General features: G+C 35.2%; 1 protein-coding gene across 6 annotated transcripts in view; it reads right to left on the reverse strand.

The window, feature by feature from the left end:
• Positions 1–1,842: 1,842 nt before the first annotated feature.
• The window catches only part of CDH18 (cadherin 18), a 687,616-nt gene continuing 673,278 nt past the window's right edge, over positions 1,843–16,180 (reverse strand). For 4 of the 6 annotated variants that reach the window (XM_070411928.1, XM_070411926.1, XM_070411927.1 and 1 more), the window contains 2 exons: positions 14,038–14,289; positions 1,843–5,180 (listed from right to left, as the gene is read on the reverse strand). In XM_070411928.1, coding sequence (XP_070268029.1) covers positions 4,690–5,180; positions 14,038–14,289 — 743 coding nt within the window. In that variant the 3' untranslated portion in view covers positions 1,843–4,689. The remainder of the gene's footprint in view (positions 5,181–14,037; positions 14,290–16,180) is intronic. The other 2 variants (XM_070411932.1, XM_070411931.1) reach the window with 2 other exon arrangements.

Raw genomic sequence — 16,180 nt, forward strand, 5'->3', positions numbered from 1 at the left:
TTTCAAGAATCCTTGAGTGACTATTTTCTCCATTAAATTTCACCCAAGACTTTAAAAAATGGATCATTACTAAGATATGTTTGATGTCTCTGTGGTATTGAAGGGCAAAAGTCCTTTATTTCCATAAACTCAGCGAAGTGAAAAGGTATAATTCTTACTAACTCAAAAGCATTTTTTGGAACTTCTTGAAAAAATGACCTATTTTTTCTCTCATCTCTTCCTTTATTAAAAAACTACATATTTCATTGATATAAATCAAAGCAAGAACACTTATTTCCAAATGTTAAAATCATTGGTACTGATATTTTTATCTTTAAATTATGTATTTGGAATACTTGAAAAAGTGAGTGGGTTCTGTGCTAGTCAAATGCTTGTGAACTACTTCAGATTGTATAGTTTTCGAGATTCCTAATCCTATAGAACAAAAAGATTTACCTTGTGCAGATGAGGTAGAAAATAAAAGTTGAAATGGTCTTGTTTCCTTCAAATAATATTTAAATTGTCTTTCTCCCTAAAGGGTCAAAAAAGGAAATTTGAATTTGAGTCAGATCTCTCAACAACTATTCTGAGGTTTGTTCTATTAAAATTGAAAGCCAAGTAAGTTAATTCAGTGTTACCAAATCTTGAAACTAAGTACAATTTAAGTTTGAAATTTAGGATTCTTCCCTCTTTCCAGAATATGTAGCTTTAGAATTCTGATTTGTTGAAAAGCTGATCAAGTACTATCCATACTAATAAGCAGATTAAAAGTTATCCCCAAAAGGCATTGGATCTATGCACATCCTTCAATACTTATTACCATGCTCAGTTAATTGCTGATTTTTGATGGTTGCTGAAATGAATAGTCTACCTACATTTCTGCTTGTTTTCCCTATATATTCAGCTAAACCAGACAAAAAGAAAACAAGCTACACTCATCAGTGCAGGTCTATACAAACAAAACAATGAGCAGTGGTATATTTAATCTTTCCATATTGCTACTAAGAATGTTGGACCCAATATGAGCCTCTCCTTCTACCCAGATTTTTGACTACATTGCATTACGCTAAGCATATAAGTCAAAGAATGTGTTAGTATTTGATAGCTGCACTGTGACCATTAAGTCACTTCTAAAATAATGATTTATTACTGCTTGATAATTTTGTTCTGTGTAACCACCTCTGTGAATTAGCTTCAATCTTTGACAGCACTGAAAGTTAGGCTGAGGCTGGATACAAAATGAAGGTCAAAAATTGTCCATTAAATTCTACCTGAAGCTTCCACATGCTGTATACTAAAGGTTTGTATACTTCTTGTATTGGGTCATATCAATATCCAAGTCACTATTATAAATATTCCTTTCTTCTCCAATATTCTCCAAGAAGAGTTATGTGTGTGTATGTGCACATATATGCGTGTTTATGTCAATGCAATTTCTCCCAAAATATTTTCCTCCTTGTACCACATTTTAGAAAAGTCACAATTTAACTTTGTATAGAGCCTTTTCTTAGGGAAAATTTCCTCTTCATTCTCATCTTTAAATCTGTATTTTGTACAGATTTGTTACAGAAATAATTTCTGATGGTAGATGTTTAGCAATTTCTGCAAGATCTATTAATGTTTTACTGTTTTCACAAAGAATATTGGAATTTATAAATTAGCATAAGAAAATCTTGGATAAAATTTATTATAACAATTTCTATTTCCTCTACTTAGCAGTCACCATTTAGAATTGCCTCTGTGGTTAAAAAATTATCTTATTAGAAAGAAGTAAATTTATTTCAAAGTTATATTTTATTTAGATCTATGAATATAATTATGACATACAAAATGTGCTGAGCGCATTAGTGATTCCATAGCTGATTCCATATGAAATCATATATGGTTCCAGAGTTGATTATCCACGGTTAGTGAATGCTCAGAGTTGATGTGTCAACTCTTTGCTCACTAAACATTTTGAGAATTTTCTCCTAACATTGATAAACTTGAGTTTTTAAAGCAAGGTATTGAATGTTGAATGATTTCAGTGCATTTGCAAAGCATTTATACATCATTATTGTGTGTGTGTGTGTCTTACTAAAAGTAGCAGAATAAAAAATGAGACCCAATCCATACTTATGATAATAATATAATTGCCTAGTTTCAGAGGTCATATAAAAATAATGTTTGTAATGGCTTCATTAATAAAATTCTAAAAGAAATCAACATAGAAACAATATTTCAATACTACAGTAGCTCCATTTTGCCTCCATATTAGATTTTATATCAGGGACTTAGAAGCAATCCGTTATCATTTGCATGTGCAATTAAAAATTAGATGGATCTGGCTGTTTTTTTTCCTACAAAAGCAGGGAAATATTTTAGTAAGAGGCCCTTGGCTTTTATATAAATGGTTATACGTACAGATACATTTTCATCATTCAAATCCTCATTTGTAAAGTTCCTGGGTGAATAGTAAACACAAAGGAGCAAAACAATATAAAACAAAACAAAAGCTGTGGATGGTTTATCAAAAGTCTAAATCCAAAAGCCTATTGGACTCCTGAAACCTGGCCTTCCTGGTCTTCTTTGCATAGGAAAATCAAAATACCAGGATTCATAAAATTCTCCCCAAGGTTGACCCTTCCTTCGGGATGAGTGTGGCCCAACGTTTCCATAATCAGAGTAGGTACCTCCAGAGCTTATACCCCAAAGCCCCTGAGTGTTTCTTTTGATTTAGCTTTTTGCCAGAACGCACTGTTGTGATATAAAAAAGCGATAAAGTAGTATCTGGAAAGTTAAAATGTTATAAAAAATTAAATTACATTTTATTCCTCAGGCTTAAAACACAAATTGAGAATTATTCAAATTAAACTTACTTACTTCCCATACCTCAAAACTGAAATATGATAGCACAGGCTGTTACGAACAGAGGCAAATATTCAAAGTTTTGCACATAGGTAGAATCTTACAGAAAGTGTCATATAGCTTTTGAGGACACTAGAATATGATAAATTTGAAGAGCAAACAAAAGAACACCCCTTGAAATTATTCTTTGTTGTGGATTTCAATTAATACATAAATGTCATTTTTGGCTAATAGGACCCTATGCTATGAATTGTTATTTCAAGATCAATAGTAACAACCATAAATGTTATCTAAACAATTTGGGTGCAAAACCCCAAAGAAATGCTAAGAAAATTAGCTGATTTGGAAAAATATTAAAATAACTAAACCTGTTTATTATATGTATAGTTAGTAGTTGCTTCACTGTTGAAGGTTTATGCAATTCTCCCATAATACATTTTATTCAAAACGTATGCAACTATACATTTATATGCCAATGGAATTAGAAAATTAGATGGTGTCTGCAAGCCTTTATGTAACAAAACAGTTTATAGTGGGCAAAGCATTTTTGCAGATACTTATGGATCCTCACACAAGCCTGTGAGGTAGGGAGGAAAGCCATCTTTACAGTTCAAACCCTAAAGCTCAGAAACTTTGGGGACATCTCCAAGAATAATACGTGTGAATCTCCTTTGTTGTTGTTTGCTCCTAGTCTTACATATTTTCCTGCAGATCCCAAGCATATAAGGGCTAATCAGTCAGTGAGATGGGACAAATCTGAACCTATGTAAGGAATAAAAGTCAATTTTAAGTCTATAAGGTATTGGGGGATAATCTTTTCAGACTACATTCTTATCTGGCGACGTATATATTCTTGATGACTGCCCATGCCATAAATAAGCCAATTGTACTGAAGTATAAACAAATTAAAAAATTTCTGACAACTAATTTTAGTTACAGGAATGATCAAATCTGCTAATTTAAACATACTAAAACCAATGGGGCTCCGGGGGAGGGGGAAATAGAGTTCCCCAAATGTTTGAACAGGGTGAGGTTTATAGCTACTTTTTAGATTAAATCTTTCCCTGATATTTCAGATTATCTGAGTATACCATAAACCATTCATTTTATCAATTTAATAAAAAGTGTTTTTTTTTCTTTTAAAATAAAAGGGAGCCTGTGGGACAGAGACAACCGTCTCTGTGCTTCAGAGCGATGCACAGTCAGTGCACAGAAATTGCATACATTATAGTGCAAGCAGCAAATCCCCATGCTCCATCCATTCCGTATGGAGAAAAGAAGTGGGGAGGGCAAAGAAAAATGGCCCATACAAGTCTGTGACAGAGTGGCCTAGTAGACTGGGTATCTCTCATGTCTCTTAAACATAAGACAAAGCTAATGAGATCTGTCACAATAACAGAGCGTGGGTCTCAAAAGTCCACCTAGAAAAGTGGACAAGGAGGTCTTGATTACCTTCTCAAGTTTTATTCTGCAGTGAACCACCCCTAGAAATCAGTCATAGTGAGTTTGAACCTTTCTACTTCATTTTGTTTTGGAAAAAAAAAATCACAAGGTATTGAAACGAATATCATTGTTTGGTTGAATCCAGGTATTCTTAAGTAAACAGTACCACAGACTTTATTGAGCAATTGGAAATATACACAAGGTACAATAGCTTTTTCTCTGTTTGTGTTGTTTTGTTTAATTTGACTTTCTTCTGATTAAATAACCCAGTTTCGATCATGAAAAGGGCACTTGTTTCTACAGTGGCTGTGTACAGCTTGCTCAGTTCCAAGTACTGTTCCCACACTTCTTTGTCATGGCTGAGGTTATGTCTTCACTTGCTCAGGCAGCAAATTATAGAATGTTGAAAGAATGGCCCCCCTAAGTTGTTCTTTCGGATTCCATTTCTCCATAGAGTTCAGCCAACTTTTTAAACTCTGGTCCCCAGTCCCCAAGGTACTGATAATCCTGGTCTGACTGTGTAGTGGCTGAGTCCAGGGAGCTGATAGAACCAGCTTCTGATCTCTGACCCTCATAGGCATAAGTCTGAAGAGAGTCATAAGGAGGGACACTGGGGTCTAGGTCAGCTTCTGCCAGTCTCTGTTTGATGAATTCCTGAACATCTATACTTTCCAGGGTGGACAATGTCTGGTGTCTGGGCATGAGTTGCACTTCAGGTCTGATATCTCTCCGGTACTTGAGCTCCTCAGCTGCAGACGGATTCCTCAAGGCAGTGATGTCAAAGGCCTCAGTGTCTTCCTCCCCGCCCCCTTCGTCATCATAGGTGACCACATTCTCCCGCACATCCTCCTCTGAAATGATCAGGGGCTCTTTTTTGCTGCGTCTCAGGGTGATAAAAAGTACTACAATCGCTGAGGAAAAGGGAAAGAGAAGGAAGAATTAGAGAAAAAAAAGAGGGAATTGGTGGGGATTTGACATCAGCAATTTCCAACCCTTGTCATCAACTACATCCCATTCAGGCTTGCATTTATACAACCCTGATCTTTGCACTCTCTGAATAACACCTCAAGGTTTGTTTTTCGTTTTTTTTTTTAATATCACAAATAATTAAAATATAGTTACCCTTATAAAACATTAGGAATTTCTGATCTTTTCTAGAATGCCACAGTGTTCTCATTTGCCAGGCTTATGCATTTGGGATTGCTATATAGCCATTCAGTGTTTACACGGAGAGAAACTGATGATGGAAATGAAATATGAAATTTTGACTAGAAAAATGATGGTGTGTGTGGATCTACCTACAGATACTTAGTTTTTCTAGGGAGATACACTGAAGACAAGCTATTTTTAAATCTTTTTTTAAAAAAATACATATTTTTATTGATTTCAGAGAGGATGGGAGGACAGAGAGATAGAAACAGTAATGTTGAGAAAAAATCCCCCTACTGGGGATTGAGGCTGCAACCCAAGCATGTGCCCTGACTGGGAATTGAACCTCTATTTCCTGGTTCATAGGTCAATGTTCAACCATTGAGCCACACTGGCCGGGCAACAGGATATTTTAAGTTTCTGTAAAATAGGAAGAGGTTTCTGCCATAAATCCTATACTTTTGATGCTTTGTTGGAAACCAAAGCAGGGATATTTTACATGGTTGATCTCTTTTGTCCATTTTCCTTTCGAAAAATAGCATCATGCATTAATAATTGCATTTTCTATCAAGCTGTAAAGGTGTTATTTTATCTGTATATAATTTAGATTTCCTAGGAATTTTTCAGTTGGCACATTGTTCTTTACATGATGCCTTTACTTAATCTTCACAACAGAGCTGGGGCTTTGCTCATTTTAAACATGAGAAAACTGAGACTTAAGAGTGCTCACATGAATTTCTACTATCTAAGCCTAAGATCGCACAAGTGGCAGGTGGGAAAGCTTGGACCAGAATCTATGATGTCTCACAACAAAGGTCATGATGTTCCCATTACCACATTCTGCTTTATTATTTAAAAAAATATATTTTAATCTGAAATTCATATTTTTATATGGCATTTTGTTTATTTTTTAAATTTTGATATACTGTATTTTATTTGGCAATCCTAATTATATGTAAGCTTTAAGTGGTTGTAAGACAAACACTGGGTTAGGTAATCTGTAGTTAAGAACATACCTGGTACCTTAGAAACTTTCCTTTTACCCCTTATTTCTAAAAAGTAATGGGAAGAGATTAACCAAAGAACTTGTATGCATAAATGCACAACCCATGGACACAGACAATAGTGTGGTGAAGGCCTGGGCGGTGTGTGTGTGTGGGCGGGGGGGGGGGGGGGGGGGAAGCTAGAAGGGGTCAATGGGGAAAAAGAGAGACCTCTCTAATACTTTCAACAATAACAAATTAAGAAATTCAAAAAAGAAAGCTTACTGAATCTACTACTAGTTGATCTTAATGTTATTTTGATGATGAAAATGGAGATCACATGACTTTATGGAACTCTAGGGCCCCAACTGTGATTGGCTTAGATGTTCATAGATCTACTGAGTAGAATCCTTCCTTCTCCAAACTGGGCTGATGTGGAGATTGGAACAGAAATTTAAAGTATTGTTCTGATAAATAAAAAGCAACTTCTAGTCTTACTTTTATTGTTATTGCCTCTTTGCTTCTCTTTATTGTTTAACCCCTTTAGTGTATGCCCCTAAGCAATACAGATCACCTTTGTCTATATTTGAAATAGATATCATAATGTACATGTGCTTAATACTTCAAAATATGGAGAGTAAGAGGAATAGATTTTCAAGCCATAAGTGGAAAGGTTAATTATGAGACTGAAATCTACTACTATACATGTAAAAAGAGATGGTCACAGTACACTGGGAGGAATCTGATTTTATAAAAAAAGGCACATTGGAGGTTATGAGGATGAAGAAAAAGAGGACAAAACATTTTTAGATAGAATCAAAGAATTATCTCGAGAAGTATGGAATAAAAGGATCCTGACAATGTAATGGGAAAACGTAATAGGGGAAACTGTAGCAGGCACAGGGAAGCTTTGGGTCACTGTGTTTGAAAAGGAGTCATTACAGCAAATTGAAAATGAAATGCTGATGCTATGCAGGCCTGCTTCACAAAAACTATCCTACAGAATGAAACAGTTTCCCATCCACATTGCTTATACTTCAAAGACATTTTCTAACATAGCACTTTTTTTAAAAAAAAAAAAAGAAGATTAGCACTGAATGTAGTAAATATACATTTAATACTTCACTGTTTACGTTAGTGTAAATCCAGCCTAGAGCTTTCTAATTCAATGGCCTAAGCAGCATCCTCAAGGAGCCGACTTCATTGTATTCAGAGGTTTAGATTTATCATCCACTATATATTTCTGCTCATCTTTATGATTAAGTGATGAGGCTGTTCTAGATTAAAATATCTATTGCTACACACTGCCTAATTTATTGTAGCAAAATTTCTATCGTCTGTCAATAAATCAAGTTATTTTCCTTTATGTTGAAATAATGGGTGGTTGATGTCAAGGGGATTTATGTGCATATACAGCAGAAAGAACTCGATCAATGCTATTGTCAAAGTACGGAGGTAATTTTCATGTCACCAATATTAGTATCATATTTGTCTAATGAACATAGGGAATAATGCTGGGTTTATTATTATGATAGCTTATGCTTGCTTATTCCCCCAAACGTAAGAAAATATTCCTGATATATTTTGATCCAAAATGTAGATACTAGTTAAGTTTGAATTTTGAGAATTTACATCTATTTCTTTCCAGGATAGTTATTTTCCAGTGACCAATATTCCTGGATTTGTTACCTGCGGATTTGATATGGGGATCAACATATAATTAATCATACAATCTGAAACACTTTTAAGAGTGAAAAGAATGTTGTTTATAAGGATATCAGGACAAATATGAACACATGGTCCTCTAGTCAAAGGCAATTTCAAATCAAATCAGAGAAGCCCGGCCAGTGTGGCTCAGTGGTTGAGCACTGACTTATGAATGAGGAGGTCACAGTTCAATTCCTGGGCAGGGCACATGTCCAGGTTATGGTCTTGATCCCCAGTATGGGGCATGCAAGGGCAACCAATCAATGATTCTCTCTCATCACTGATGTTTCTATCTCTCTCTCCCTCTCCCTTCCTCTCTGAAATCAATTAAAAAAATATAAAAAATATTGAAGAATGTGGAAACATAGATGAGATGTGCTTTTGATGACTTTTTATACACATCATTGTGGTTAAGTAGGTGTTTCTAGAGCAGAAAGCACGCAGGAGATATCCCATAAACAATTCTCATGTGGATGACAAAGAATCACCTGTGTAAAACTGACAATGTGGCATTGTATAAGTGAAACTTCATGCATAGTAATAGCCTCAGTGAGAAAATAATTTTAAAATATAGTTTAAATCAGCTTATGGTTACTAATGATACCAAACACATAATTTCACTTGAAAACATTTTTTTTAATATTTGAAAATCAAACTAAATGTTTTCTAAAAATTTCAAGAGCAGATTTACTAAAGGAGAATGAGTGGAGATAATAATTATACACATAGATTTGAAAGTTAAATCTAAAAACTGGCAATAAAATGAATATATTGAAATGACTCCCTCCCCTCCCAGCAGTCTATCAAACCATACATAGAAGGCAGGGTATCTCTTTCTACAGTGGGTCATCTGGGAAAACAGAATATAATAAAGCCATTGGGTTAAAGAGAAACAGAAATTGTTTTTCTTTTTTAAAAAAAAATATATTTTTATTGATTTCAGAGAGGAAGGGAGAGGGAGAGAGAGATAGAAACATCAATGATGAGAGAGACTCATTGATCGGCTGCCTCCTGCACGCCCCCCACTGGAGATCGAGCCTGTAACCTGGGCATCTGCCCTGGACTGGAATCAAACCCGGGACCCTTCAGTCCGCAGGCTAATGCTCTGTCCACTGAGCCAAACTGGCCAGGTCTGAAATTGTTTTTCTTCATTAAAAATTATAAATAATTTATGATATTATGAAGTTTGGTTATATGATCTGGACTGAAACATGAGTAAACTGTATTATTTTGAGAAGTCTTTATTTTAATGAATATTTTATTCTTTGTTAGTGTTTCTTTTTTTATTTTTATTTTTATTTTTATTGATTAAGGTATTACATATGTGTCCTTTCTTTTTCTTCACTTCTTTTCTCTTTGAGTTTGGCCCGAATTTTAAAGCCACTTGATTTTTTTTATTTAAGAAAATTAAAATAAATTTATTAAGTATCATAATTTTATTTTATTGAAAAGGGGCTTGTACAAATAGGAAACATTTTCCTATTTGTTTTCTTATTTGTTTGTTTGTTTATATCATCATTCCAGTGATTGGAGTTCTAAGGGTTTTTGAGTTTTCTTAACCCAAACTGTCATACGACTTGCATTTGAAAACCTTATATACTAACTCCCAACATACTTCCCTCAAATACTTTTAATAGGAGGTTTTTTCACTCCAAAATAATCACTTAATTATTTTTTACATGATCATATCATAATACTAAATTTGACAGAATGAGATGACCCAAGTCCGGGAGATTATTTTTATTAGCTTCTTCAATCTGTCTATTTATACCTCGTATTGGCACTTCTCAGTGAAACTTCTTTTTCAAACCAAGGGATGCCTAGAAAGTCATCTAAGATAGCTCTGGTGACAAATGGGTTGACACTTATCTCCTTATCAATCCCACCTTTGTCTCCTTGTTCCTTTCTTTCAAATCCACTCTGATCTCCATTTATCAAGAAATTGACATCCCAGAGTAGGAACAATCTAGCTGATGCACCCATCTAAGTCACCTGCTTATATGTGATGTGTGGACTGCAAGGGTCTGATTCAGATCCTGTTTTGGTGATTTCTTGTGCTGTGTGATTAGGCGTGCTTTGCCAGCTGCCTGGTGCTCAGGCAAGTGGTGGGGTGAGGATGGGAAACAAATGTCAATTCCAACGAGGGGAAAGGGACTGTAGCTACCCTTCCTCTAGCACCAAATGTTGATTGCACCATGAAGGCTCACTCCTTATTCGCTCCCATCCATCCCATAAAATAGATCTGAAAAAGGTAATTCTAACAGGACAATGCCCTACTCACAATCTGCACATCTACCATTTACATTTAGGCCCTTTGATTTTCAAGCACCATTTTTTGTGGTAATCAATATATACATAGATGGAGTCTGAACATACTGTAAAATATTGAATTGTGATATGTATATAGCAATATGTGTTATTATAAAAACAAAAATAAGCACCACAAAATTCTACAGATCGCTCTAGGTCCTTCCAGTGGAAACTGTGTTTTCACAGAATCAGAAATATTGTAGAAAGAGCCTGAATGGGTCCCTAAGGTCACGCCATTAGTTAATGGAAAAACTAGGTCTAGGTTTATACAATTAAGGTCATTTCACAAACAAATGGCTACTAGTTAAGACATATTTCTTAAATATTAATTTAATGATATATTTAGCTCTTAGGATTAAATGTCACTTCAGAATTACAAGGCCTATCATGAAGATTTGTTACCTCTGTTGTTGCTAATATTTTCCTTAGAAATTATAAACTCACACCTTAACAAACATTGTTTTAAAATGACAAATGACTATATTCTGAGTCTGTTGCTTCGTATCTTCTGAAAAACAATAATTACACCTAAAATCTCATAAAATATAAATTACATTTAAGTGATTGCTTAAACCCAAGCTTAAGAAATTATTAGGCAACCATTGGGTAAAACTATAAGAACACACTTGAGTTCCAATAAAAATAGCATATTGGCTTCCTTAGTGCTTAGGGATAGCATAAAATTTAGAAATGGTCTCTTATTTATCCCAAAGGGAAAACCAAATTTTATAAAATAAGTTAAATGAGAATATTGTTTCATGAAATAAAAAATGTTATTTTACATAATACACCTTCAATCGACCTGAATATTAACATTTTTCAATTGCTTTTTAAGGTCTTATCTTAGTAAAGGAAAATAGCTTTATGAAGATAAATGATAACAAAAGCCAAAGGTAACATGCCTCTCCCAACTGAACAATCTGTCAGAATAAAGACTCTGGAAGAACTTATATTAAAGTCATTAAGTTCTATACTTTGTAGTTTTAAGTTAAAAACCCTAAAGGGATCAATGTTTGTAGTTGTTCCATTTTCTGTTTTTTGGTTTGTTTATGAGGTTGTTGTTTTTTGTGTTTTGTTTTGTTTTTTAATTTCCAAAGACAAAAAATGTAATGTGTTACTATCTAAAGAAAACAGTATTGTGACCAATCAATATATACATTAAAACAAATAAACAAAACAGCTCCAGCCCGACAGATGTGGCTCAGTGGATGAGGGTTGACCCATGAACCAGGGGGTCATGGTTGGATTCCAGGTCAGGGTACGTGCCCGATTTCAGGCTCCATCCCCAGTAGGAGGCCTGCAAGAGGCAACCAATCAATGGTTCTCTCTCATCATTGATGTTTCTATCTTTCTTTCCCTCTCACTTCCTCTCTCTGAAATAATAAAAAACAAACTAACAACAATAACAACAACACTCCAGAAAGTCTGATTCTCCTGATTTCCTTCTCCACCATGCATGTGTAAAAGAGTATACTGCAATAATATAGTTCTTGTTATGGTGCACCAAACCTCCATACCCACGTTGCTAAGTGCAATTGATACTTTTTGGTAATCAATTTATCTAACCTCTGAGCAGCTTTTGACATTGTGGAATGGTCTTCTCCCTTTGATACATTTTCTTCCTTTGACTTTTATGACATCATACTTTACTAAAATCCTTTTTTCGCTGACTTTTCCTTTGGTCTCCTGTGCTCTCATTCTTCTTGACTTAATGATCACATTGGAGTTTATCACAGGTCAGTCCTAGTCTGTTATCACTTTATATTCTCCAGCTGCAGTGGCTTCAACAAAGTGTGCTTCTGAAGTCCACCAGCTCAGGGAAGATCAGGATCACATTCAGCCAGAGATAAAAGGTGGCATTTGATACTGTTCTAACTTAGCCACATATCGAATTTATCCAACATCACTTCTTATCAGCCATTTTATTTTTTGACTGTGGAATGTTGTTTCAAAAAAGGACACTATGTCACAGACATTAATTTCTCTTCACAGAAATGAAATTATTAACATTGCTCTTTTTCTAATGGAAGCTCAGGGGCTTTAGTTAAAATTTGTTTTAAGTATATTTTTATTGATTTCAGAGAAGAAGGGAGAGGGAGAGAGAGATAGAAACATCAATGATGAGAGAGAATCTTTGATTGGCTGCTTCCTGCATATCCCCTACTAGGGATCTAGCCCGCAACCCAGCACATGCCCTTGACCAGAATCCAACCTGGGACCCTTTGGTCAGCAGGCCAATGCTCTGTCCACTGAGCAAAACTGATTAGGCCTTTAGTTAAAATTTTGATAAATATTTTCATCAGGGAACCTGCACCATATTATCCAAGATAGCTTCTGATTTCACCTAAAAATCCTTACATTAGCCACCTTTTTGCCATTTCCCTCAAAGTAAGCTGATGCAAACACTGCTATGTCTGAATGAGATGCTTCATTTCCTTCCTACTCACTTTGCCTGGGGCTTTCTTGCCTTTGTGAGATCTGTTCTCTCCTTCATTCAGTCATTTTTTTTTTTCCAAAATGCAAACTTCATGATGAGATTTCATTACTTTAAATCTCTATTTATACCCTGGAACAAATCCCACCACATTTACCATCTCCAAGAAGCCCCCACCTGCCTCCACCCTGCCTGAATCTCTATTCTACTTTTCAGCCTGATCCCACCTTGCTCTCCACTCCTTCTGTACAGGTAACTTGGCTTCCACCCCAGAAACAAAACAGGAAACATATCTTGCAAGAATATATCTGTTTCACCAAAGCATATAGCTTTTGCTTTTTTGTTTTGTTTTGTTTTTTGTATGGATAGTACAAAGAAAAGAACAAAAGTTAAGGCTACCAAGAGAAAGATAGGAGGGAGAGAACACACTGGAAAAACAAATATATTTCTACTTTGAACTATAAAGCAGAAATATCCTTTACATCATTTTTTCTTGTTTTAAAAATCTAGATTTGCTGCCTTGTATTAAATAGCAATTCTAAAAAGTTTGTAGCAATAACAGCCACAAATGAGGTTGTCGTAAAAGTTAGACTTTTACAATAATAATACAAAATTAGAGGAAGTATTTTGCTTTTAATCAAATAAAAGTCCTATTTGTTGTATCTTAATAAATTTTAATATCTCTAAGGCCCAAATTATTTAGACTAACTAACTTTAGAATTCAGCTACCATAGAAAATTAAGTAATATTTTAGACTAGTAGACGTTTCTACAAGAAAGCAATTTTTTAAATTTGGTGTTGAGATTAATTTTAGAACGATGCCACTTTTGCTCTTTGAAATTAATTGTAAAAGCCTGTTCAATATGGGATTTAGGCTATCAATTGTTTCTAAAATAGATTCCAAAATGATTTCTCTCATATCCCATTCCTTTTTTCCTGCTCTTTCAACTTTTTTGTCACATCTGAATCAAATCATGTCGAGATTAACAGTAATCTTGAGAAAGTACATTGAAATGAAATCTGTGCAGCCACATTTTGCGATTCACCTTGTACATTTTTATTTCTTTATTTTGTCAAAAATCCCTCTCTTCTCTCCATCTTTCTCGCTTGTCTAGTGCACTAATGGCCATTGCAGAGTTCACTCCCAACTGCCATCAGACAACATTAGGATTTAGAAGGACTTACCTAGGAGAATGACGACACACAGAAGAATAGCGATTAAGGCTCCTGTACTCAAACCAGTGGAGGACAGGAACGCTTCGGGATGGCAGGTCCGCACGCGCCCATCTCTCTCGCATGCACAAACCCTGATGGTGAGGGTGCTGCTGCTGCTGAGAGAGGGGATTCCACCATCAGAGATCATAATGGGGAGATAATACACATCCTGAATAGTTCGACTAAATCTCCTCCGCCTTGTCAGAATGCTGGCTGTGTTATCTATGACAGACATAAGCAAAACAAAATGTACTTAGTAAAGCGCCATTAAAGATTCACATTTACTTTAGTGAATAAAATGGGTATGTGTAATTTGGGTTTTAGTTTATGAAATGGAAAAGGCAACATAAAGGGGCAGTTACTAAAGAGTAACTAATATGGGTTCTCACACTGAGAAACCTATTTGAAAAATTAATAAAGTCTAAGCTAAAGGAGAGGGGAAACCGTGGAAGGCAGAGGAGGGAGAAAGCAATAGATACTGAACTTTAGGGTGAGTCAGTGGTCCCAAACTCAAACCTGGTGACTATGAATATAAGTGAGAGGCATGGACATCTACATATTTAGCAAATATTTAGATGACATTCATGTACAAAATGGTTTAAGGTCCATTGGTATAGACAATATATTTATGGGGGAAACAGATCCTTTGATAAACATTTTTAGACTTGGTTGTGATTTGAAGCACTCTTCTTATAGCAAACACATCATGGGAAAGTCAACAAAGAAAAAAATAGTAATTGTATTTTTATGTACTTTTTAAATGCTATTCACTACAGTAAATGCTTGCATGATAATCCACACACCTTAAAACGGAGAGGATGTTAAACTCTAGTGAACAAAATAGATCCAGAGACATAGAACACACTGACAAATCTCAAAAGGAAGGGGCATGGGGCAAGAAGCACTTAACCAAAGAACTTGTATGCATATATGCATAACCCATGGGCACAGATAATGGTGTGGTGAAAGCCTAGGAGGATGTGAGGGGTAGAAGGTGGTCACGGGGGAAAACAAAGGAGACCTCTGTAAGACTTTCAACAATATTAATTTTTTACAAAGGGACAGGATGTTAAATTCCTTATATTTTAAGGGATATCATTTTTACTATAAATAATAATTTGATAATAAAGAAACTGAATCCCAGAGGCTAAACTGGCTGAAATCACAGAGCTAGTGAATGATCAGGATACAATCCCATTACATTCTAGAGCCCTCAAAACCACAATGTCATACTGCCTCTCTCCACCAATCCCCTCCCTGTTGGTATTGATGGCCTCTGGTGCACAGGGTGCGGGGTTATTTTTGCATTGTTATTCCTCATTTTATGTCTGCTAGTTTAATGACCTTTCTGGTGCACGTTATTAAAATAATATTTCCAAATCCATCAGAACAGGAGAAACAACTGAGATTCTTATTGGACTTAAGAAAATGTATATACCAGTATGTCCGAGGAGAAAGTTGGAAATAGAACCTTAACTTCTACTAGTCAGATAAATATTCATGGCTTCATATTGCTTTCATTTTTTCCTGTTTTTTTTTTTTTTTTTTTTTTTTTCAGAAGCAGTAAGATCCATTCATAATTTAACTGTTATCAAGCCCAGGCATGGAGCAATGCTTTTTGGCTTTCCTGCCAAGCTCCTTCCACATAATAGGTACTTGATACATAATGATGTGAACTACACTCAGCAGGAATTTGTCTTTTGTTACGGTGTCTTTATTATGTCGACACATATTAAGAAATTAAAACAGAAATGAACTAATATATCTTGTAATAATTCAGCAGCACAATCCCCTCATGTTCTCCACTGAAGGTGTATTCTTTCTCTCATGTTACCTGACTTCCCCTTCTTTTAATCTTGGAATTTACCTAATCTCAGTTTTTAGACTCTTGATTTTGCCTGCTCATTTAAGTTTGTAAGTATTCTCCTGGCTTCACTTGTGTTTCTGCCAAACGACAAGTGTATGATTCAATATGTCATTAAGTTCTTATTTGCACCCTGGAATGTCATTCCTTTGACCATCTGCCACATTCCTTCTTGATAACTTTTAAAGCCCAGATAAACAAAACCATCCATTGTGTTAGGTTTCTGCTTTTAGATTCAGAAATAATATG

Source organism: Myotis yumanensis, unplaced genomic scaffold (genome assembly GCF_028538775.1).
Source record: "Myotis yumanensis isolate MYYU_CA2020_CCGP unplaced genomic scaffold, mMyoYum1.0.hap1 SCAF_4, whole genome shotgun sequence".
In the NCBI taxonomy this organism is placed as follows: Eukaryota; Metazoa; Chordata; class Mammalia; order Chiroptera; family Vespertilionidae; genus Myotis; species Myotis yumanensis.